We start from the raw sequence: 22,822 nt of genomic DNA, 5'->3' as shown, positions 1-22,822 counted from the left end.
AATTGTCTAATCTACTCGAAACCTTTGTGGTAGAAATTCCAATTCCCCTGTAGGGCAGTGGCGGTCTTCCGACCTATCAATACTGGACAGGGCAAACAAATGGCGGATGGTTTACAACTATCGTTGTGTTCGGGATCCTCCTTCATTTGGGCAATACTTCGCACAGAGCACTCCGAAATTTTGTAACAGTAAGCTGAAACGACTCACAAGCCTAGAGTTGAGCCTGAAGCGTGTCTCTAGTGTTCTATGTGATATACAACAATCCAATTTCGAAGCATCAGGATTCAACACCCCGCGCCCCTATCAATGGCTTTTGTATCAGCTGACGAACTTCCTTTGCAACATCCTCCGACGTGCTGCGCACGGTTATTCTGCAGAGCTGAATAAGAAAAGGCATCAGGTTTTGATATGCACCGTATGCTCTTTATTTTTTGCAAACCTTAGCGTCTTTGTTAGGCTCCATTCTGAGAAGACAGCCTACTTTGCCTTCAACCGACATGTGCAAGACAGCAGCAGCCACAACATTATTCGGGTTGGGATCAATTTCAGGCAACAGGTTCAGTCGTTGACCCGAAACAACTTCCTTATGTTTCATAAGGTCCAACTGGCCTGCTTTGTTGAGGTCGACAGGAAAAACGGCCTGGGATTCACGAGGTGGTCCACCGATCAACCGCCATCTCTCGAAGAAGTCGGCTTGTCCCAACTTGACATGCTCAAGGAATTTTGTAAGTACAATGGGTAGTCGGAGGGAAAGTGCCTGATGTGAGCCGGCTAAATACGATAGCGTGAGCACAGGGGGCGTGGTGAACGACTTTTTACATTCCACGTGTAGCAACTGCTGAACTTGAGCACGAGTGGGTATGGTATTCGGCGGGATTTTCGCAAAAGTCACGGAAAGTGCTTCCGGGTCACTTACGTTCACTTTTGTGGTGAATGATGTCAAAGGGGTTGGGGTTTTGTTGCCCAGGTATATAGCGAGTTGTCCTATGTGTCCTTGATAGCGAGACTTGACACCGATTTGTATTTGTGCATCCTCGTAAAGGATGCCGTCTGTAGTAAAGGTCAGTTTGTCAAACCAACGTTCGACGTTGGGACCAGCGACAATGGGAGGAGCTCCAGCGGATAGATCGTGATGAGATCCGGATCTCAAGGATAGGTCTAATCCTGCTAACGAGCCTAGGATGCTCGTATCCGTTGGGGCAGCAGACGGTGAGGACATCGCAGACCCATTGGCTTCTGTCGTGCCCTTCCGTTCCGTCAAACCCCTCTCCAGATTAGCTTCCTTGCCCCCATGAATCCAGGTTCGTTTATCTTCCGTGTCACCGTCCTTCCTCTTTAGGCGTCCGAGCAACGCGCTGACTCTGGGTGGGAAAGGAGGCATCTCCTCGCAAATATTCTGCAGGATTTCATCGTCTTCCGGTCTTGACGTAAGCGCATGGAACTCGCAAGCACGCTGCTGGAGATCGGCGTCAAGTACATGCCGGTACCGTTCGAATATGGTGACAAGCTGGGGCTTAATTTCCGGAAAGACGTTGACCCATTTGATGTAAGTCGATAAAAGTAACGAGCGTGTCGCCGCCACACAAAATTGTGATTTGGAGTGTAGAACCTGAAATTGTTCCATGGGGCTATAACCGTGTTCATTTGCAATGAGGTGGCCGTATTCGCCAAGGATGTAACCTGTATGCCATAAGCACTCAGTCAAGTATCTGGAGCAAGTAAACTCACCGCCGACTTTCACTAAACTCTCATGAGCTACAGGTGCCTTTAAGTGCTCAAAGACGACTTTGGCAGCATACTCCTGAAGATCGTCTGTATTTGTAACGATCTGCACGACACGATACCAAACTTCCTCTCCGACGTGGTCACCAGCAGCGCTGATCAATTGTAATATGGTGTCGACGTACCACTTGTACGAGGTAGCGTATTTCTCGGTCAAAATTGCTATCTTCAACACCATCTCCTCTCGAAGAGCGTAGTCTGCAACTTTGAGATATCTCAGTAGTTCCCCGACGATCATCTCTGAATTGTCAACGTCACACATGCTATAGAGAAGATCCAGGGCACGGCGCCGAACTGATATGTCCTTGTCTCGAAGGGACAACATGATGGTATTCTGGTGCTTCTTTATGGGTTCTAAGGATTCGGCACGGGCTGCCAAGTGAGCCATGGTGTCGAGTCCCAAGTATCTGACGTTAGTCTCCTTGGAGGAGATAAATCGAGCGAGTAAAACTGCGGCGGTGCCAACAAGGGGCGAGTTTGTGTCGAGGTGTATGGCAAGTCCGATGGCCTCAAACAAGACTGCATGCTGCGCGTTATTATGTTGGACGTTCCTCGAGGGCTCCGCGCAATTGTTCATGACCGTCTGTAAGACTTGGTGCAGTACAGATCGAATCGCGGGATCATCTACTCAGGATGAGCCACAAGAGGCCTTGAATCGCAGCTAGCTGCTCACCAGATGGAGGGTAATATTGAAGCAGTCGTAGTAACTTCACTTGCAACCAAGGTGATGGGACTTTGTAATATGCATACGTAGCGAGGTATTCATGCTCTATAACAAGCTGGCGACACCGATGTCACTAATGCTGTCCACTTGATACAGTCAATTTACTCACACGATGTAGTCGATCAACAGCTTTGGTGTAACAGACAGCAAAAGCATCGAGGTGATCTTGAGCCAGTGCCATAACTAAGCTCGTGACGGAGATAACAACGCCCTAACAAACGGCGTAAACGTATTCACTAGTCTATGCGACTGGAGGCTGCAATTTACTCACCAGATCTTCGTCATCCATAATGGAAACTATCCTCAACGCCCATTCTGCGGCTGGTATGACATCGGGGTGTTTGCGGTATAATCTCAATAATGTCAGCGCAGCTTTCTTCTTGACGAAGCTCTGGGATGTCCTATATTAAAGAAGCAATAAGAAAGCGGTTCTGATTGTAGGAGTATGTCTACATACGGCGAAATAAGCAAACGATGGACATCTTCGGCCAATGCTTCTGCCATCTCACTTCCTCCAACATTCGCAATCGAGTGTAATGCCAGACAATTGTCTACTTCATTGTTCCCATGTAAGTCCTTCCGTATGGAGTTGACAACGAGTCTCAAGAAATCGGAATTTTCGTGCATGAGCAATGTAACCGCTAAGTATCCCTGGTAATCACGAATCAGCTTAAGCTCCAATTCGCGAGACGTTGTGCCTCTCAACTATCTGTTTTTCACTGTACTTCGGACTTGATATGAGGTTGACGGCTTCCATATGTCCGATGTCGACTTTGTAACCCAGAATATAGGTGAAGATAATCTTTGCAACATATCTGTCAGAATATGCATCGTAAACCCATGGTCCGCAGAAGTAAAAGGGACCGGTCCGTGCGCACTTCTTCTTTTGATACCCATCCAAATTTCCATCTAGGCTCCATGACTTCAGAACCAGGCTTGTCCTATCGAACAAAAGCTCCTGACCTTTGAATTTCTTCCTGATGTTAGCCATTTCCTTATTAATCCGCTTCTCCTCGAGTTCACGGACTCGTGCTCCTCGGATGTCAGCGATAAACTGGAATGAGGCCCTATTTTAGACAGAAGGACAGGGAAGGACAGCGTCATACTTGCCTGAGTCAGTCCCCGCATACTAGTCGCCATCGTTAAAGACCAAGGGAGAATTAACCAAATGTGGGTGTAAAAGGGTGTTTTAGCAGTCTATCATCAACTAAAGCTGCAAGTGAGTGAGAAACGGTAAGTTAGTTGCAGCGTTACTAATAATACTTCTTACTGTACCCGTAAGTGTGTGGCCACGTGGTGGTCGAACTTTGAACGAGCATCGATCACTGAGCAGGTGCTACCTTCACTGGGGTCCTATCATTGGAGAACAATGAACTACTACAGCAAATGTCGGTGTATAACTCCTGGAAGGGGGTATTTGAATCACGAAGCAGATTAAGTACGACATATGATACATATCGACTAGAATATCACAAGTAAAATATTAGTATTCCCTCAACCACATCTTGCCGCCTAAAATCTACTATGTCTAAGTCGGTTAACGGGCGTGCTTGCTCTAGAATTGAACGCTGTTCGCATTCCTAGGGGAGTCGAGTAACCTGAAGAGGAGATTGGAGGGAAAGTGGCCAAACCTCCTGAAGGTGTTTGTGGGCGAGATGAGACTCGCGATTGTGCTTCTCGCCGTTCTTCGTGATACATATTCAAGATATCGACCAGGTCGCGACTGAGATAATCCAGCTCCTTCATCTCTTTCGGGGAAAGGGCAAGATTTCTTTCTCCATCGTATTCATCAAATTCCGATTCCTCCCTCGACATGACAGGTAGGTTCTCCCGATTCTGTCGCTTGGTCATAAGAATTCCTTCAAACACCCGGAGCATGCATGCATCGACGAGTCTCTTTAGTTCGCGAACATCGTCGAGCGCGTCAAGGTTGCCTGTGATGGTGATCCAGTCATCACATAAGATGCCCTGCTCGACAGCTTTCATCGAGTACGCTCCAAACAACATATAGGTCAAGGGCTCCAAACGAGTAGTATTTACGAGGAAGGTCGCAGTACTCGATGAAGTCGAAATATTCTGACGTTTTTCTCCAAAGGCGTATATCTGTTTCGGAAGCACATCTTTGTTGGCTACCAGGCCATCTACGTTCCTGTTGTTGCTATGGTTGACGCTCGATGGATGAATAATTACCGCCTTCAGAAAGAACCGTCAGTATAACAACCAAATAAAACCTATCAGGATTGCGTGCCTTGTCAAGTTGGGTTCGCAGAATTCTCTCGCTTACGCGCACTGCAAATTTGGGTTGCAAACTCGAAGTAATCAACGCGGACAACAATGGGATGGATCCGCCGTTTTCGTTTAGTTCTGAAGGCATGCTATACCTTCCACCCGCCAAACCTCCTCCAGCTGATACACTGATGACTCCAGACTTATGAAGAGACCCTAGCAATTGACCTTTCAACTTCTCAATCATAAGTAAGGTGGGTTTGGAGAGGAAATTATCGATGCAAAACTGGTTGGCGGTGACGTAATGGCCTACTGACTGCTTTTCATGCCATTGTTCGAAGGCTTCCAGCGTCGTCAGAGGGTCCGAAGCGACACCTCGGGGACAGAAGGAGTTCTTCTTCGCTCGGGCTTGATCCCTGACATGCATCGGGGAAATGAACGGTTCGCGGTTCGTCAAGATGGCAGCCAAGCTTAGCGATTGGTCCAGACAACGGAAGAAGCTGCCATAAGTGAGCAACCGGCCGACTTGAACGTCCACTGGAATCTGTAACAGAACTCTACCAAGTGAGGTCAAAGCTTTGTGCTCGTCCAGTGCGCCTAACATTTGGAGGGAATTAACGGCTGCGACAACTCGGTCCCGCGGTGGAGGCTCAATAGTGCGTGCTAAAACCTCTTCGACTGTCATTCCTGGGAAGTTGAGCGCTTTGACGTGCATCACGATGTTACTGAGGTCAACGCGACTCATCTCAACCGTCTGGTGCAGCTGCAACTTGGAAGCATGGTCACGACTAAGAATGCCATAGTACTCTCCCGGTCTGTGTCTTCCTGCTCTCCCGGCGCGCTGATTCAAATTCGATGATCCGACCCAGGCAGACACCAAGGAAGACATATGTTTCTGCGGGTCATATCGCTGTTCCTTGAGTCTCCCGGTATCTACTACGTATACTACGTCCGGAATCGTAACGGATGTCTCTGCAATATTCGTCGATAAGATGATACGCCTGACCCCCGCAGGGGGCGGATCAAAGATGACTTGTTGTTCTGCGAGTGGTATACTAGAATGGAGGAGGTGGATAGCGAATTTGGATTTGTTATTAAAGTCGATGGCTAGTGGACCTTTGGCGCCTAGCAGGATCTTCTGAACGGCGGTTATATCATCCCACCCCGGAAGGAAAGTGAGAACGTGACCCGAATCCGATTTTTGGAGAACGTGAGCAATGGTGGCGGCAATAAGCGGGTAGGGGAGGTCATTATCCTCATCTGGCTCCGCATCGCGATTTTTTAGTAGGAAATTAGTCTTGAGAGCGACACTAGGAGGAAGAGCGGAAGGTTGCAACTCTTTGGCGAGGTACTTCGTCACAGAAACATCCTGCATTACCCACTTAGCCTCGCCATCAGCGATAGCCGGCAAAAAGTCGTCCAAAAAGTGACGCTCGACAGGGAAGGCGCGTCCTGGAACTTCAACAATTCTCGCGGGCTTTCCTTCGTCGTCTGGGAAGTAATGCTGGAAGAGAGCAGGGTCGATGGTAGCACTCATCAGGATGATTTTGATGGGCTTGTTACGCGCTTTCCTGTCTGCCAACAGGCGCTTAAGGACAACAAGCAACAAGTCGGTATCGACGTCTCGCTCGTGAACTTCATCAACAATGACATGGGTGACATCATCAAGAAAATTTCCTCCCCCTCCCTCGGTGAGCGCGGATTGGAGTTTCTTCAAAAACACCCCCGTGGTACAGAAGTTCAAAGACCCGTGTTCCTCTGGTGGCTTCCCTTCAAACCTTACTTCGTACCCAACGGACTTTCCCAATGCCTCGTGTCGCTCCTTTGCCACACGATCTGCAACGCTAAGAGCAGCCAATCGTCGAGGTTGAGTACAAAGGATATTACAACGGGCTCCTTCTCCTCGGTCGATATAAGAATCCAAGATTATCTGAGGAACTTGCGTTGTTTTTCCAGATCCGGTGGCAGCCATTAGGATCGTAACATCGTTTTTGTTAATAGTGGACAAGATCACATCGGAGCGGGTGTATACGGGAAGAGTGGCCCTTGTCTGGCGCATGCTTTCCGCAGAAGGGTCATTCAGATACTTCTGTCGTCGATCCCGAAGCTGTTGAGATTTTTGTGCGAGGGATTCTGGGTTGGGTGCATAGTACGGGCGTGCAAAACGTTGGGGAACGGCCACCACTGAAGAAGAATCGGGGGCGGAAGATTGGGAGGGACGGTTACGATAGAGAGTGCTATTGCTCAGATCGACGATGAGATCGCGGATGGAGTTGTTGGTTTCACGGCTTAACGAAAAATAGAGACGCATTTTCGGTAGTTCGTGCTCCTGCTTGAGGAAGGACTTCCAGAGTTCGGGATCGCACTCATCCAAATACCGTACTACATCAAGATAACACTGGTTGTGTGCTGCTTTCTTGTTCTGCCCAGAGCCCATGCCTATCTTCCGGTCCGCTACGGTCATGACTGCGCTCCAGCCTTTCGCGCTCTCCTGGAGAGTTATGTCGGGTTGAGAAAATCTGTACCGCCGACAGTAGTACCCCATGAACTGTTTCGCTTTTTCTACGTTGATTTCGGTGCCGTCAGATAACGTAGTTTTTGCAGGAGCAGGTTGAGCATAGATCTGAAACAGGCATTCATAAAGTCTTCTAACTAGTGATATATATACACGTACCAAATTCTGCTCCTGCATCTGGAGCAATAGTGACAATACAGCCAATCTAGTAGCCTCCTTCGGGCTTTTCGCATCTCCCTCTCCAATGAGCACCGGATCGCATTTAACAATCGCTTTCACACTAATGACTTATTCTGCATTTGACGCTAAGTATGAAGATGAAACGCACGCACCGATACATGGGCACATATTGATTCCCATTTAACACGGCGCCTTTTTCCGTTTCGTACGACATGTGGGAGTTGGTGAGCCTCATTGCAACATTGTTGGTGGTAGATTTTGGGTCAGACAGATGTGCAGGCTTGATTTGGTCCTTTAGATGACCATAGGTGGATTCTATGTACTCTTCATCTCGAAGGGGACCATCCAAGAGCTTGGGACGGGCCGTGGGTTTTCCTTTACCGCTCTTTCCTTTTGGCGGCTCTGAACGAAGACCAAAAGGTGTACTGCGCGAGGATGGTGGTTGAATTCTCTTCTTGAATCGTGATCCACGGGATGTGGATGGGGTAGAAGAGGAAGAAGCTTGCATGGTACTGGAGGAGGAGGAGGATGTTGGGAGTCGAGAGGAACAGTCTGATCGTGCGTACTTGACAGCTGTAGTGTATTCTGCGTGGTCTGAGGGGTGGCGTTTCAGAGAAGAAAGCTTTGAGTCCAGCTGCATTAGAAGGCGACGCCTATGTCGCAAGAGAGCGTGCATAGGGCCGAACGAGGGAAAATGCAAAGGACACAGTTAAAAAATTCTAGCTGATTATGTAATACAATCTAACTGGAACTCTGCCATTCTTGCGCTGCCTTGCGTATCCCATCCAGATACCTCAATCTAATCGCGGCTTCTTTCGCTTCTTCCCATGCCTGAGCTTCTACCAGCCGAGATATCTCCCTTAACGTTCCGTCGATCCTTTCTGTCCGGGAGGTCAGCAAACGTCGACAACAAAAGAAAGGGAAGTATGACCTTCATTCTGCTGCGTCACCACTTCGAGGTCCTCTTTGGCTTCTGTGTTGTGGATCTTTTCACGAGCGGTCATAATGTCATCCAAGAACTCCAAATCGTCGACCTTGTCGGTTTCGTCTAGCCCGCAGCTATTAGCTGCTAAAAGATACTCAATTCTTGAGAGGGGGTTCAACAGCGTTTGGTACGCGTTGTTTATGGCCGCAGAAAGCTGTTCTGCGGTATTATGTTTGTCCTAGAGAAGGACTAATGTAAGAGCAGGGTTGAGACAGGTTTGCAGAGAGAACGCACAGGGCCTTTGGACGACCAAGCATCGGGGTGACATGCAGCCTGTGATTGGCGAAAGTTACGTTTCAAGGTAGCCTCGTCAATCTCAAAAGGATTGGGAGAGTATGGGATATCCAAGACGGTGTGAGGACGAGTGTGAGGATCTATGGGAGCGATGTGCGAGCATTTTGTGCAGGCTGGAAGAGCAGAAGGAAGTGAATGAGAACAGTTTGGGCACAGCTTGTTATTAGAAGGTCGAGACGAAGAGAAATAGTGAGAAATCACTCGTCGGGGAACTCGGGCTGGCAGCAACCTTGTGGTCCGAAGCAAGGAGTTCATGACGTCACGCGACCAAGTCCATAAGAGGCAAAAGGCATGTCCTGGTCCAATCTGCCATGGCAGACCACCATGGCTTCCCCTGTGCCACCTCCCCCATTGTCTTCCGTTGATCCAAGCACCTCAGAGGTGGTCAATAAGCGTCTGTCACCTCCTCACCGCTTTCCCATCTCCTTCTCAACTCCAAATCTCAGGGGAGGCATCTCAAACAACAAATCCAAGCTCAAACGGCCTCCTAAGCTTTCCAGTCAATCTACATCCGAACCAGAAAATACTACTTCTCTCTCCGACCCCCTTGATATTAACTTGAATATTCAAGCAGTTCAAGATGATGAGGATGACCGCTATGAGTGGGCTGTCCTGTACGTCTGTCACTTCTTCGTCAAACCTGATTTATCTCTCACCAATCTTTCTTCAGGTATGAAAACCAACGAGGGTAATACCTTGAGCTGTTCATGACGATCTCGCTCATATTACTTACTTCAGGATCACTCTATTTTCTACGTCCTATTATTCAAGTAATTCCCTTCTTCCATCCGACCCACCCCCCTTCACTGTACCAACTCTCTCACAAAAACGGTCTCACCAGCCAGTCGTATCTCTCACAGAATATCCGCTGCCCGATGGTAATTGGCGTTGGGTTTCTAAATCATGGATGATCGACATGCGTACCGATTCGGGCGAAGTTCAACATGACGGATTTGAATATAACTGGGTATTCCGGAGGCATCATTGGCGAGCTCAAGTAGGCTCATTGAGCTCTGGAGGATATGTGAGGAGGCGAAGATGGGTCCGGTTGATGATGCGTCCAGGGACAAAGACGAAACAGGGCGAGGAAATTGCAGACTCTATAGCAAGTCCTGGTGGAACCCCTGCAAGTCCGTCCTTGACAACCAGCTGGATAGAGCGACACCGGCGACAATCAATGCCTCCATCTGTGCTCTCGCCGTCTGTCTTTACAACCTCATCTCAAGAAGAATACGTCGAGTTGTGGCAAGGTAATCTTGAAGAGGATTGGAAGATGTGTCGATGTCTTTTACGGATGGCAGGTCGCGATGGTGCCAAGCTAGACCTGTGGCAGCGGTGGCTAGGCCTACTTGAGGAGAACGACCCGAATCTACGGCCCGGTAATTCACCTAGCACTTTGCCTACCCCTCCAATCGAATACTTGAAGGCTATCTTACACGCTCATGTAAGTGTTGTGTTAGTCGGGAATCTGGGCGCGTTCGATTGACTCTCTGCTTGCCCAAGGCCGCTGAGATTTTAGAATCTCTAGTTTTCCCCGAATCTCGTGCACGCTTCATCCAGTTCTTAGAGCGGGCTCGTGTTTATGGCGAGCTACAGCAAGGTCTCACACCAAACTGGTCGAGAGTCGGTAATGCTGGTGTTGCCTTTTGGAGCCTAAATAGTGAAATGGCGAGTGATAAGGGACTCAGTGGAATAGAAATCTAGTATACCCTACAATTGTCGATCAAATAAATACCGTACCAAGCGCTCGCTGTTTCGTGTTTTTGTTGCTTAGTTTAGGTGCGGTCATGAGTTTGTGATTCTTATCAAATATCCCATTTGGGTTAATCTCCAGTGATAATCAGAAGCAAAAAGAGCGCAGTAGAGCGACGATGTCCTCTCCAAAGTTCAAGCCATGGTCAGAAACCCTCAAATTGAATCTCGCTAATATCCAATTTCCCGATGATCCCACCCATTCGACACAAGTTGCCCTTCGGACCTATCTACTCACGTTGTCGCTCTCCCTTGGACCTTCACTCATTCCTGTCGTCACCTCGCTCGTTAAATCGCTCATTTTCAGCAAAGGGACACTCGCAAAAACATGGAGGATTTTGAAGAAGGTGCTCAGGAGGGAATTAGGCCACGACGGGTTTGCGTTTGCTGTCACACTTGCCGTTTGGGGTGGGCTGAAAATAGGGTCTATTTGGAACGACCTTTCGGTGTCAAGAAGTCTAAAAGGCGAATCCGAGTCTTCGACGAAGAATTCGCAATCCTTACTAGTGTTTCTCAACCAGAAATTAAGTGCCTTTCAGAGAGGTTTCATCTCTTATGCATTTACATCCACCATTGCATTTTACCTTCTCCAAGCAGGGAGGCAACGTTCGGAACGTCTTCAAGCCAGATCATCACGAACTGGAAACATTTCTACGTTTCCGCTGATTCCATATACACCGCCTACACCGACGTCCACATCCAAAGCTTCTCCAACACTAGATTTGACGTTATTGTTGGTGGTGAGGGCGTTGGATGTTGTCGTACAGTCACTTATTCGAAGGAAATGTTACTCGCATCCGGACGACGGCGTTCTGGGAGAGAGAAAGAGGGTAGCGGCGTTTTCTACAGGAATAGACGCGTTCGCGTTTTGGGCGTGTAGCGCGAGGTCGGTAGCTATTTAGACTAGGCTCCATTCGGGAGGTTTTTCTTTTCGTTGGCTGACCTCTATATGTTAGAATAATGTGGTGTTTCTTCTATGAACCCCAGAGGTAAGGGTAGTTCCTATTCAGATGAATGTCAAATTGTAATACCGTTTACGTTCTACAGACTTCCCCAATCCTATGTACGGTGGATCGGGGCTTTAGCCAACGTCGATAAACGGCTTCTAAATACGCTTCGCTATCTTCGGGAAGGAACTTGGTCATACGTCAAAGGGAGCCAGGCCTACCCAACCGTACTTACGACGTATGCCAAAGATCTGGGATATCCAGAGTCGTGGGGAGATCCGTTGGAACTTCCGACAAGTGGATTGGAATCTCGGATATGGGAGAAGCTGGGTGTGGTTGGAAGGGAGAGAAGAGGCGGATTACCTTGTGAATTGGTTCATGGAGGCGAGGGCAAAATGTTCGGTCTTGAGGCTAGTTGTCTGGCGAATGCAGGGATTAGGGGGTCTAAAGCATTTCTTGAGGCATTGGCAATCTATTTGCCGGTAAGCTCGCTTTCCGTCGGCGGCGTGTGTGATATTAACACCCTTCTGCAAAGGTTCACATTTTCCCGATTTTGATTACTCGACCTTCAAGCCTCCTTCGACCACACCGGGCCCTACTCGCAGTAACGGGAGCTTGTCGTAGTGCGACATTCCTTTCGACATTCATATCGAGCTATTGGCTTGCCGTATGTTTTACACGGACGATGGGATTGGCACGGCTTTTCCCCCAGATATCTCATGAATTCTGGGATGGACCGTACGGATGTACGCTTGCTGGATGTTTGGTTTGTGGCAGTAGTATCTGGATTGAAAAAGGACGAAGGAGGGGCGAAATGGCGTTGTATGTGCTCCCCCGAGCGATCCGTACCTGCATACCGGATCGGTGGGTAAGAAGCAGGAACATGGCATTGGAACGGTGAGCTATACGCGTTTGAATGATTCGACTTCTAATGGCAGTTGTCAGTTTCGCGTTTGTTATCTCTGCAGCGTTTCTCTTGATGACAGCAAAAGATGATGGAGAGTCATTGCGAGGAATGTCGCGCTGGGTCTTATCGTTTATGATGAACGGACCTCACGCAGGATTCTGGCAGAGGAGACAAAAAGCACTAGCCACGCAGCCTGGTACGCCGAAGGAATAAGCGCTGAATCTGGTAAACAAGCGCCGGAAGATTGTAGAAGTTACGAGTGCTGTGACATCATTGCCGGAATGTTCTCCCGTTGTCTAGAACACCTGTTCCTCTGCTATATAGCCAGCTAGAGTTGTGTCATGAGTTCCTCAATAGAGATACCCCATGGCTTCAAATTTCGACTTTACAGATAAAACTCAGCAGTCCATCGCAGCTGCAATCCAACTAGCAAAGGACTATGCCAACGCTCAAGGTAGGTATCGGTCAATCTCTGTTCTGAATACATTCTGACGCATCTTCTTTCTAGTCCAACCGGCTCATATTGCCTTTGCTTTTCTCAACGAGGGTGCTGGAGAGCGAAATGGTTCAGGCTCATCCCTCTTCACATCCGTTATAGAAAAAGCGGGTGGTGACCCGGTGCGCAATTTCCTGTTTGTTTACTTTACATGCAGCTAATTTTCTGTCCGTAGCAAACCGTGAAACGCACTCTTCAAAAGCTCCTAGTTCGACTACCCACTCAGAGTCCTCCGCCAGAAGAAACCAGCTTCAGCTCAGCCGCTCTCAAAGTTCTTCGTGAAGCTCAGAGCATACAAAAGAATATGCACGACTCGTACATCGCTCAAGACCATATTTTACTTGCTCTGTTCAAGGATCCTTCAATATCACCCGTATTGAAGGATGCCGGTCTTACGGAGGCTATACTTAAGACTGCCATTGAGCAGATCAGAGGCAACCGAAGAGTGGAATCCAGGAACGCGGAAGAGGGGTTTGATGCATGTAGGTTACTCTTTCTTCCTTCCCGAATATATTCTAAAACCTCTTGTGCAGTAAACAAATATGCTGTGGATCTCACTGCTCTGGCAGAGGAAGGAAAGATTGACCCAGTAATCGGTCGTGATAACGAGATCCGACGTGCCATTCGTATTCTTTGCCGGAGGTGAGTAGTTGTGTTCCCACTCAGCTAACAAGCTATTCTCTGACGACTGTTCCCAGAACAAAGAATAATCCAGTTCTCATAGGAGAACCCGGTGTCGGCAAGACTTCCATAGCCGAAGGCCTCGCTCAACGTATTGTCAAGCGCGACGTTCCAGCAAGCTTACTCTGCCGTCTCTTCTCCCTCGATATGGGTGCCCTCATGGCGGGCGCCAAGTATAAGGGAGAGTACGAGGAGCGTATAAAGTCCGTCTTGAACGAGGTGGAGAAAGCTGCGGAAGATGGAGGCCCTGGTGTCATCCTCTTCATCGACGAGTTGCATTTGATAATGGCCGGCAGGGGAGGTGAAGGAGGCGGTATGGACGCAGCCAACCTCTTCAAGCCTTTACTGGCGAGAGGCAAATTGAGGTGTATTGTAAGTTATCATAATTCATTCTATCAGGGTTTTGTATCTGACTTCTTTCTTTTTTCTTAGGGCGCAACTACGTTGGCCGAATACAGGAAGTACATCGAAACTGATGCCGCCCTCGAACGCCGGTTCGCCCAAGTTCTGGTTAATGAGCCGACGGTTCCCGAAACCATCAGTATTCTTCGTGGTATCCGAGAGAAGTACGAAGTGCATCATGGCGTCAAGATCTTGGATGGCGCTCTGATTCAGGCTGCGCAACTGGCTCATCGCTACCTTACGTCCAGGAGATTACCCGATTCTGCCATTGATCTGGTAGATGAGGCTTGCGCTAGGTGTGCTCCAACGTATCGTCTTAATTAGTGTTGGGGCTGAATGAATTTAATTTTTTTTGCAGTGTTCGTGTGACGAGAGAGACAGAGCCTGAAGAGATTGATAAACTTCAGCGCAAGAAGCTCGAACTTGAAGTGGAGATTCATGCCCTGGAGCGTGAAAAGGACGAGGCTAGCAAAGAACGGCTTCGTCTCGCCAAGAAGGCTATCGCTGCCGTGGATGATCAGTTACGTCCTCTCAAAGCTGCGTACGAAAACGAGAAGAAGCGTGGAGATGAGATCAATGTTGTCCGGAGGAGGATTGATGAGCTCAAAGCGAAAGCGGAAGATGCTGAACGAAAGTGGGTACTCTCCTGTCAGATCGACATCAATATTGACTCCCCTTCTTTCCCACCAGATACGATCTCGCCACTGCCTCCGATCTCAAGTATTACGCCATTCCTGAGCTTCAGAACCGCCTCAAGGAGCTCGAGAAACGGGAAGCAGAACAGGATGACAACGCTGGTGTGAACATGGTCACTCCGGAGCAGATTGCAGAGATCGTCGCCAGATGGACTTCCATTCCAGTCACTCGTTTGATGTCGTCAGAGAAGGAGAAGTTGTTGAGAATGGAGAAGATCCTCTCGGAGAATGTGGTTGGTCAGAATGAGGCGGTCAAGGCAGTTGCAAATGCCATCAGACTTTCAAGGAGTGGGTTGTCAAACCCACAGAGACCCATTGCAAGTTTCTTGATGGCGGGTCCTTCGGGAACTGGTAAGACCCTGATGGCGAAGACGGTGAGCATCTTGTTACGCTTAATTTCGGTTATTTGAAAATTGATACCATTTTTTTCTATAGCTCGCAACCTTACTCTTCGACTCTCCGGAAGCAATGATTCGCATCGACGGCTCTGAATACTCAGAGAAGCACGCTATTGCTCGTCTCATTGGTGCTCCTCCTGGTATGAACTTCCTTGTTACTAGCCTGTCTTTGTCCATGAGGTAGTGACTACGGTTTATACAGGATACGTCGGACATGATCAAGGTGGCCAACTCACTGAATATATTCGCCGTAAGCCCTACAGTATCGTCCTCATTGACGAAATTGAAAAGGCCAGCCGTGAATTCGTCACCTTATTCCTACAAGTATTGGACGATGGACGTCTCACCGATGGGCAGGGCCGGATTGTTGATTTCCGGAACACGGTAATCATCATGACATCCAACTTGGGAGCTGTGTATTTGAACGATATGGGAGAAGGACCCGTAAATCCGCAAGCGCGGCAGCTCGTGATGGGTGCAATCCAAACTCATTTCCCTCCAGAGTTTGTGAATCGTGTGGATGAGATCATTGTCTTCGTGAGTATCCACAATTTTTTCAAAGCCCAATTCTAGATGCAATCTCACTCGTTTTCTATAGCGTGCACTTTCTCGCAAACATATTCTCAAGATTGTGGATATACGGTTAAAAGAAGTCGAAGCACGCCTTGCTGAACGAAAAATCACTCTCGAGATTGACGATGACGCCAAGTCCTATCTCACTTCCGTAGGATACTCACCGACGTATGGTGCACGTCCCCTCAACCGTGCTATTCAGCAAGAACTTCTCAACCCTCTGTCCGTGATGATTCTAGCGGATCGCGTACGTGACGGGGAAGTTGTTCGCGTGAGGTTTGACGGACCTCATAATAGGCTTACAATCCTGCCCAATCATGAAGGGTTTCATGGAGAGGATGGGATGGACGTTGATTGGGAGGAGGATGATGTTGAGATTGAGGAGATGGATTAAACTGCGAAACATAGATCAAGGTTTGGGAATGTTTCTTGGGCTATCTATTGTCTGCACATTGTATATCTATTGTTGTACATTACACAATTATGACATTCTCTCAGTCTCAACTAATGTGCGAGGTCAAATTTGATAAAACTCGGATTTCAATTTGATGCAAATTACGACATACGTTTAACTGTCAGAATAAATACTAACGGCACGGCTGGGGACACCGCATACGTAGGGGACTTGAGGACGATCCAAAAACGGGCGACGAAATAATGTATTGCTAAAGGTATTCAAGCGCGATCTAAAATCGATGGATAGCTAATTCAACGGCTCAGTCGTTCTCTCCAAGAATTCACGCAGCTTCTGGAAGTGTCTTTTGAGAGTAGGCGGTAGAGCCAGACGGCACCCGCTGAAGTACATATCCTGCCAGATCCAAGATAGCGACACGTTGGCGGCTGAGGTCAAGCATGAGAAAATAATACCATATATGGCAAGTACCCTTGGGTCAAGTTCCTCGACTTTCCGACCGTCGACTTCACTTGAACGACGCGATGCTGGGTCGTCGAATCCTCACAAGGGTTAACCTCCTGAAATCGGTCACACGCTCAGCATCTACTGCTTCAAATCCTAAATCCGTCGTTCCTTCGTCCCCTCAATCCAATGCAGCAGTAGCACCCCAGGCTCCCAACCATCCTACAACCTGGTCTACCAACCAACAATCTCGGCCAGTTGCCGACTCAGGCCCAAGGTTTGAACAGACGGTCATGGAACTACAACCAAATCCGTTGTCTGCGATGGAGATGATTGCAAACGAACCCATAAGGGTCGTCCATGGCAGGAAAGCGGTTTGCGACGGAGGTTCGTTTCTATCCGGGTCCTTTTTGGTGCAATTTTCTTGACTCAACTCCTCGCACCTTCTCTTCAATTTTCATGCCCCCCTTTTTTTTATGTTCTTTTCCATGCCATTTTCAACTCTGAAACCATTACTATCTGAATGTTAAGGTGACGGCCCCTTGGGACACCCGAAGATTTACATTAACTTGGTATGTCTACGCCGGGCGTTCCGCCCTCGGGATCTTTTGGATTTACGGACTGCTCATCTCTACTTAGGACAAACCTGGACCGAAAGCATGCGGGTTAGTTTTACATTCCGCTCGTTGAATGATGGCGCTGAAATTCCCGTTCCCTATGTTTGCAATACAGTTATTGGTATGCAGTCAACCTTACGAAATTGGTGATTGTCTGATTGTGTTTACAGTGGAATACGTTTCGAACAAGCACCCCACCATCACTAACCTGCAGAAGAAGTTATAAGGCAGCTGCAGGCTTCCTCATTAATGAATCGAGAGATAGGTGGTCATGGACTTTATCTCAGAAGCCAGGATGGACAGTTGTTTTTTCTTGCACGCACACACTACAGCGGAGTTGTCCTCTATTCTGAGCCAGAAATGAGTGTTAATAATACATTACTGTTGTCTACTATGCCTACGTCGAGCAGTGGGTTCAGTGCGACTAGCAAACGGGAACTACGATAAACGGGGTCGGTGGTAAGCAAGGAATTAATTAAAAATGCAAAACCGGTGGCATGAATTATGTGCAGGCCTTTGGTAGTCCACCAGGGTCCGACAGGCATGAGAGTTTGATGACGATGCAAATAATGAGAAAACGCCGTGAGAAGTGGTGGCAATAACGATAAAATGAGATCGCAGAAACTAAGAGCAAGGAAACGAAGAAGGAAAGAAAAGAAGTGAGGCAAGAAAATATCAAAGGGAACCAAACGAGTGTGAATGTGACCACTATGGGGACGAAGCTTCCGAAGGTGCTGTAAAAGACATCGGGGACAGCGGCGGATAATCACAACCGCCTCCAGCGACGGCTTCTAGCTGTGAGAATGGCGGTAATGATGTGGTGGGAAAGGACTCATCGGTCCCCGCAGATATGGGGGTGGGTAGTGGTGGCTGAGAGAATTTACCAGAATCAGGTTCGAGTCCTCCCTCAGCATCCCAGTTATAACTCACCACTTTGAAGATCGGATTGATATCGGGTTTATTAGCGTTGAAATGACCATGAGTCGTCGGTCGACCATTGAGGTTAGCCTCCTTTGGAAGCTCGTATGGACTATACGATGCGCTGCGAGTAGAGGAAACGGAAAGCTGCGGAACACTTATGGCAGGCGGGACTTGCCCACGCCGTGAAGAAAGTGTTTCTGAATGAGGCGGTACTTGCATCCACTGGGGAAGCGGTGATATTGGAGGTGACAAGGAGAGGGTTTGCATAGGAGGGGGTGAAACACTTCCTGGTAACGTCGGGGATGCTACCGTATTCACAGAGGCCTGTGTACGGAAATCATGCGCAAGCTGGCCATCGAGGGAGAACGAATTCGACGACCGTGCTGAAGGAGCAAAATCATCGAAAGACGTTCGCAATGAAGACGTTGAGGTCATCCTATTCAAACCAAACAGACTGGGTCTATTCCTTATTCGCGAAGGTCCCGGGTCACTATCGATGGTTGCGAACGACAGGGAGGACATTCGACCGGTACTGTGCACGTCCGAGGACGATACGGAATGGTCATCATCGAATTCCATCCTTCTGACTTTAGCCATTCGTTCACCGCTCCTCCAATCGGTTGATCCGCCGGGAGATTCACTTCCGTGAGGCGCAAATCGTCCTGACGCTGCATTTACCGTCGACCCTCCGACCGCAGAGTCAGGATGACTTCGGTCTCGTCGTACTGGACCAGTTCCAACCAGCTTCCCTTTGTTATTCGAAGTCGTGTCAGCAAACTCTAGCCGAGGCTCCCATTCAAGGATATCCTTCGTGTTCTGCTGCATGATCACGTTGCGCTTTTTCATGACAGCACGAGCCTGTTCACGCTGCGTCTTCTCTACTAGAGCGCGCCGTTGCTTCTCAGCCTCGCGTTGTAAACGCTCTGCTTCTTTCTTGTTCCGTTTAGCTTCTTCCGACCGCACAGGAGATGTTGCTTCCCCTTTCAGAGAACGTGTGTCCGACCCTGCAGATTGGGTGCGCTTCAACGAATGAGTAGATGTTGATGCAGCGGGTACTTCATGTAACGGAGGTAATTCGGGGCGATGAGATTTGTCTCCACCAAACATGCCGCCGATTGTGAAGTGCTTCCTGAAACGGGACCTAGGAGGTTTCCTCGGACTTGGAGAATGTCCAGGCTCTGACGGATCAACAAGAGAAGAATCAGGATCAATCTGTTGTGACCGATTAGGATAGACATCCATAGTGTTATGCTCCTCTTCACTGGCCATAGGATAGTCACCGTTGGGTGTTTGCCCATTGGCCCAGGGTTGATTGACAACAGGTTCGTGCTGGGAATAAGGGGCAGAAGGAGAATGAGGGGAGTGTTCTTGTGGGTAGAATGGGATGCGGGTTGATGAGTTGTTCGGAATTTGTGACTGGAAGGAATGCGAGCCGGTAGCAGGATAGGAATGAGAGGGTGGGATGGGGTGAGGAGAGGGTAAAGTGCCATTTCCGTTCATATGGGAAAGAGAAGCAGATATGCGAACCCCAGAGGGTAAGGGAATATTGTTGCGAGGTAAAGACTCGACCAAGTATTGGTGGCGTAAACACTGCTGGCTAGTCAACCGTGCATCGGGATCATATTTGAGCAGGTCACGTATACAATGGACTAGTGACAACGGTACCGATCGATCGAAGAGTTCGTGAATATCTCGAGGTGGCATCTGTTAAGTGAATAGTTGGACATGATATTGAGCGAAGCGATATGAAGTCGTAGAAGCTTACCCTCCGAAACTCAAAACCTTGTAGTTTTGCCATTTCAATTCCTCTCGGCCAAGGGCCACCACCAATCGGAGCCTTTGACCTATCTAGACCGTATTCATTACTAGGGTTTCCGAGTATTTCACAGATACGAGCGACTTGGTCTAGCTGGTCGGAGCCAGGGAAGAGAGGCCGCAAATTGACTACTTCTGCCATTATTGTACCAAGAGCCCACATGTCAACGGGATTGGAGTAATGAGGACTGTAGAGTAGGACTTCGGGAGCGCGATACCATCTCGTGGATACGTATTGAGTATATGGAGGTTTGCTTTTGGTCTCTCGAGCCAAGCCAAAATCGGCGAGCTTGATGGTTGCTACGACATCCTTCTCTAGAGGTGCATTGGTCGGAGCAATAGGAGAAATTGAGGTGTAGTCAAAAAGTCCGGTAGTAGTGACTAGAACGTTTTCTGGCTTCATATCACGGTGAAAATAACCATGAGAATGAATGTGGTACAGTCCAGACACTATCTGATAGAATATGGAGGCAATTAAACCTCCTGTGAATGGACGACCTTTTCGCGCCTTGATGAGATGATAGAGATTTCCTTCCATGGATTCAAAGACAAAATAGAGTTCCTTGGTGGTCGGCATTAGAAAAAAGTCGTAGAGAGGTATTATATTGAGGTGAAAGGGTATTGCACGAAGCGACTGTCGGGATTGGAAGTAATTGCAGGTAAAAGTTAGCCATTGGACAAAGTTGAAAGAGTAAATCATACGCACCTCGAGTTCCTTGAGCTTTTGACACTCATCCCAGCCACCTTCCCACTTCTTCTTCATTCTCTTCACTGCTACGAGCCTCTTCCCAGCCCACTCTGGCCGCGCGCTAGCTCCACATTGCATCGGTGAAAGCGGTGTATTGGGGGGTAGGGTCCCATGCCAATCGCAGAGCCAGACAGTACCAAAGGATCCATCTCCGAGAACTTTGAGAGGTGTGTATGATCGTCTTGAGCCTTTAAGAGTTTACAGGTCAAAAACGGTGAAGCGAAAAAAAGCTGACGTGCAAACTAACTGCTCTGGGAAGAACCGACGACGAGACGACCGTTCTCGATTTGAACTGAGGGGATTCCGACAATCGTAATTGGTTCTTTTTGGGCCTGTGGTTGCTGTGACGGACGCTGGGGCTGGGGTGGAGGACTTGATATTGCATGACTGTTATTGTTTGAGTGATTAATGTGGTGGACGTTGTTGTTAATGGATGGGTTGTTGTACATGGCCCTGGTCGCATTGCCCAGGACTGTTTGATGTGTTAGTAGGGGAGGAATTGACAAGAAGGGGACGTGGTGGTGGAGGTCAAGGGAACATAGGCCAAGTAAAGCTCAGATTACCTTGCTGCTAGTCTCGGTCATTTTCCCGGGCACAGGCAAAAAGAAGGTCCTTCAAACTCCGTTTTTTCCACGACTAGATGCACGTTTATTTCCATTTCTCTCTATACAGACAATTCGTATTTACTTGTACAGTCTAGATACTTATGTACTTGTAGTGCATACAATCGTCGAGAAGAGGAGAGATACGCACGCCGGACTCAAGCTGTCGGGTCATTCTGTCAAAAGCATCCGGGACGCGAGACAGTGTGCATGAAGAACATATATAATCCCAACAAAATCCGTCTCCAGTCATTTCCCTAGTGGCAGCCGGCGGCGTTCAATACGGAACCTCGTGGAAAAGTTTTGAAACGCTTTCCCCATAATGACTTCGTCTAATCACCTCTCCCAGCACAACGCCGACATCAATCACTTCAATCTTCGGGCATGCTGCTTGATTCGCTTGCTGTGGCAAGGTGTTCGTCACCACCAGCTTTTCCAAAGCACTGTCTTGCACTGATTTCAATGCATCTCCGCTCAAGATCCCGTGCGTGACGATTGCGTAGACTTGTGCCACACCTGCCTCTGCAAGATGCTTCGCTGCGAGACAAAGTGTGCCGCAAGTATCTGCCATGTCATCAACGAGAATGGCAGTCTTGCCTTTTACATGTCCCACGAGCACCATCCGAGAAACTTCATTAGCTTTTTTTCGCTCCTTGTGGAACAACGCGAAGTCGACTCCTAATCGATCAGCCATGGAAGTAGCCCTTTTTGTTCGGGATAAGATCACGGAAGCAGAAAATATTATGTTATTCTCACCGTTTCGCGCCCCCCGCATCCGGCGAAACAATCACGACATCTTCCAGATTGAAGTGTGTGCGAATGTAGAGAATAACCGAAGGTTCTGCGTACAGCTTTGGGATGATCACGGTATGTGAATGCCGAGAAAGCTGTCAAGAGGTCAAACTCACACTATCAGGAATGGTTTCGTCTCAGCAGGCTATATGAAGTGGGTTTTAGGGGGCAGCTCACTTGTCGACGGGTACATCAAAGAAACCCTGAATCTGCGAAGCGTGAAGATCCATTGTCTATACATCGAAGCTTAATCCTTATGTGGATAATCACGATTCGAATAGAAAAATCTCACGATAACATGGTCACAGCCAGCCTTCTGGATCATGTTCGCAACTAATTTCGCCGTAATGGGAGCTCTGCTCTTGTCCTTCTTGTCCTGTCGGGCGTAAGGAAAGAGAGGAAGAACGGCAGTTATTCGTTTTGCACTAGCGATTTTGCAGGCGTGGATCATAATGCACAGTTCCATGAGGGCAGTATTGACAGAACCACAACCGGTGTTGATGATGTAGACATCGTCCTCTCGTACGGACTCAGCGATTCGAACGCTGGTCTCCCCAATCCCACTTTTCGTTATTTCGGCATTCGAGAGAGGAAGACCAACCCTAATAACATAGTCAAAATGGGGAGAAGTATTGTGGCTATTGAGTGGTACCGGCGAGCAATAATTTCGGCAAGTTCTGGGTGACTGGTCCCTGTGGAGGTCGATGAGTTATGGAAAACATAGTATCATAACAGCGGGAAACGCGCCAGTGAAAATTTTGATACCACCACCGCTGAGCATCATTGAGGCAAACAGAAGAGGAATAGACGATAGAAAGAAGAGGGAAGAGAGCTAGAACATGAAACAGTGGCCGCAGTAGAAAAATTAAAGGAAAGAGATGGAAATCATTATGTCAGCCTTAAGCTGATGCAGC

At 48.4% G+C, this 22,822-nt stretch overlaps 9 protein-coding genes across 9 annotated transcripts; 4 read left to right on the top strand and 5 right to left on the bottom strand.

Moving 5' to 3' along the window:
• Nucleotides 1-88: 88 nt before the first annotated feature.
• Nucleotides 89-3,750, bottom strand: E1B28_001080 (uncharacterized protein). The gene is made up of 11 exons (XM_043146978.1): nucleotides 3,617-3,750; nucleotides 3,470-3,560; nucleotides 3,385-3,415; nucleotides 3,213-3,321; nucleotides 2,964-3,157; nucleotides 2,778-2,907; nucleotides 2,616-2,717; nucleotides 2,456-2,561; nucleotides 1,729-2,406; nucleotides 440-1,680; nucleotides 89-379 (listed from the first exon to the last, which is right to left on the bottom strand). The coding sequence occupies exons 1-11, from the start codon at nucleotides 3,644-3,646 to the stop codon at nucleotides 278-280; spliced, it is 2,814 nt and encodes a 937-aa protein (XP_043015683.1). The 5' UTR covers nucleotides 3,647-3,750; the 3' UTR covers nucleotides 89-277.
• Nucleotides 3,751-4,018: 268 nt separating this feature from the next.
• Nucleotides 4,019-7,935, bottom strand: E1B28_001079 (uncharacterized protein; the record flags this gene model as incomplete). Its single annotated transcript, XM_043146977.1, has 4 exons — nucleotides 4,019-4,699; nucleotides 4,755-7,355; nucleotides 7,407-7,527; nucleotides 7,580-7,935. The coding sequence occupies 4 exons, from the start codon at nucleotides 7,933-7,935 to the stop codon at nucleotides 4,019-4,021; spliced, it is 3,759 nt and encodes a 1,252-aa protein (XP_043015682.1).
• Nucleotides 7,936-8,168: 233 nt separating this feature from the next.
• On the bottom strand, nucleotides 8,169-8,961 carry E1B28_001078 (uncharacterized protein; the record flags this gene model as incomplete). The annotated part of the gene is made up of 3 exons (XM_043146976.1): nucleotides 8,169-8,308; nucleotides 8,359-8,590; nucleotides 8,647-8,961. 3 exons carry the CDS (start codon nucleotides 8,959-8,961, stop codon nucleotides 8,169-8,171), a joined length of 687 nt encoding a protein of 228 aa, XP_043015681.1.
• Nucleotides 8,962-9,030: 69 nt separating this feature from the next.
• On the top strand, nucleotides 9,031-10,457 carry E1B28_001077 (uncharacterized protein; the record flags this gene model as incomplete). Its single annotated transcript, XM_043146975.1, has 4 exons — nucleotides 9,031-9,320; nucleotides 9,377-9,394; nucleotides 9,445-10,150; nucleotides 10,210-10,457. 4 exons carry the CDS (start codon nucleotides 9,031-9,033, stop codon nucleotides 10,408-10,410), a joined length of 1,215 nt encoding a protein of 404 aa, XP_043015680.1. The 3' UTR covers nucleotides 10,411-10,457.
• Nucleotides 10,458-10,577: 120 nt separating this feature from the next.
• Nucleotides 10,578-12,525, top strand: E1B28_001076 (uncharacterized protein; the record flags this gene model as incomplete). The annotated part of the gene is made up of 5 exons (XM_043146974.1): nucleotides 10,578-11,344; nucleotides 11,415-11,447; nucleotides 11,506-11,887; nucleotides 11,941-12,302; nucleotides 12,351-12,525. The coding sequence occupies 5 exons, from the start codon at nucleotides 10,578-10,580 to the stop codon at nucleotides 12,523-12,525; spliced, it is 1,719 nt and encodes a 572-aa protein (XP_043015679.1).
• Nucleotides 12,526-12,678: 153 nt separating this feature from the next.
• On the top strand, nucleotides 12,679-15,951 carry E1B28_001075 (uncharacterized protein; the record flags this gene model as incomplete). The annotated part of the gene is made up of 11 exons (XM_043146973.1): nucleotides 12,679-12,766; nucleotides 12,821-12,930; nucleotides 12,984-13,290; nucleotides 13,342-13,450; nucleotides 13,507-13,861; nucleotides 13,922-14,187; nucleotides 14,250-14,525; nucleotides 14,582-14,960; nucleotides 15,022-15,124; nucleotides 15,187-15,521; nucleotides 15,583-15,951. The coding sequence occupies 11 exons, from the start codon at nucleotides 12,679-12,681 to the stop codon at nucleotides 15,949-15,951; spliced, it is 2,697 nt and encodes an 898-aa protein (XP_043015678.1).
• A 522-nt stretch (nucleotides 15,952-16,473) lies between these two features.
• On the top strand, nucleotides 16,474-17,389 carry E1B28_001074 (uncharacterized protein). Its single transcript, XM_043146972.1, has 5 exons — nucleotides 16,474-16,800; nucleotides 16,945-16,985; nucleotides 17,053-17,078; nucleotides 17,146-17,151; nucleotides 17,201-17,389. The coding sequence occupies exons 1-5, from the start codon at nucleotides 16,494-16,496 to the stop codon at nucleotides 17,235-17,237; spliced, it is 417 nt and encodes a 138-aa protein (XP_043015677.1). The 5' UTR covers nucleotides 16,474-16,493; the 3' UTR covers nucleotides 17,238-17,389.
• A 349-nt stretch (nucleotides 17,390-17,738) lies between these two features.
• Nucleotides 17,739-20,963, bottom strand: E1B28_001073 (uncharacterized protein; the record flags this gene model as incomplete). Its single annotated transcript, XM_043146971.1, has 4 exons — nucleotides 17,739-19,655; nucleotides 19,717-20,400; nucleotides 20,473-20,702; nucleotides 20,762-20,963. The coding sequence occupies 4 exons, from the start codon at nucleotides 20,961-20,963 to the stop codon at nucleotides 17,739-17,741; spliced, it is 3,033 nt and encodes a 1,010-aa protein (XP_043015676.1).
• Nucleotides 20,964-21,393: 430 nt separating this feature from the next.
• Nucleotides 21,394-22,692, bottom strand: E1B28_001072 (uncharacterized protein; the record flags this gene model as incomplete). Its single annotated transcript, XM_043146970.1, has 7 exons — nucleotides 21,394-21,820; nucleotides 21,873-21,967; nucleotide 22,025; nucleotides 22,086-22,141; nucleotides 22,201-22,510; nucleotides 22,561-22,600; nucleotides 22,656-22,692. The coding sequence occupies 7 exons, from the start codon at nucleotides 22,690-22,692 to the stop codon at nucleotides 21,394-21,396; spliced, it is 966 nt and encodes a 321-aa protein (XP_043015675.1).
• Nucleotides 22,693-22,822: the final 130 nt, after the last annotated feature.

This window comes from Marasmius oreades, chromosome 1, assembly GCF_018924745.1.
Source record: "Marasmius oreades isolate 03SP1 chromosome 1, whole genome shotgun sequence".
NCBI lineage: Eukaryota > Fungi > Basidiomycota > Agaricomycetes > Agaricales > Marasmiaceae > Marasmius > Marasmius oreades.
The sequence above is the reverse complement of the archived record's forward strand: the minus strand, read 5'-3'. Positions and strand labels throughout refer to the sequence as shown.

Bases quoted from the DNA above. Each gene is read 5' to 3' on its own strand.
- E1B28_001074 (XM_043146972.1), top strand. From the start codon at position 16,494: ATGCTGGGTCGTCGAATCCTCACAAGGGTTAACCTCCTGAAATCGGTC. The intron at 16,801-16,944 runs GTTCGTTTCTAT...CTGAATGTTAAG, and splicing joins GAAAGCGGTTTGCGACGGAG to GTGACGGCCCCTTGGGACAC. The intron at 16,986-17,052 runs GTATGTCTACGC...ATCTCTACTTAG, and splicing joins CGAAGATTTACATTAACTTG to GACAAACCTGGACCGAAAGC.
- E1B28_001080 (XM_043146978.1), bottom strand. From the start codon at position 3,646: ATGGCGACTAGTATGCGGGGACTGACTCAG. The intron at 3,322-3,384 runs GTGCGCACGGAC...ATATTCTGACAG, and splicing joins GATGGGTATCAAAAGAAGAA to ATATGTTGCAAAGATTATCT. The intron at 2,718-2,777 runs GTGAGTAAATTG...GCCGTTTGTTAG, and splicing joins TTATGGATGACGAAGATCTG to GGCGTTGTTATCTCCGTCAC.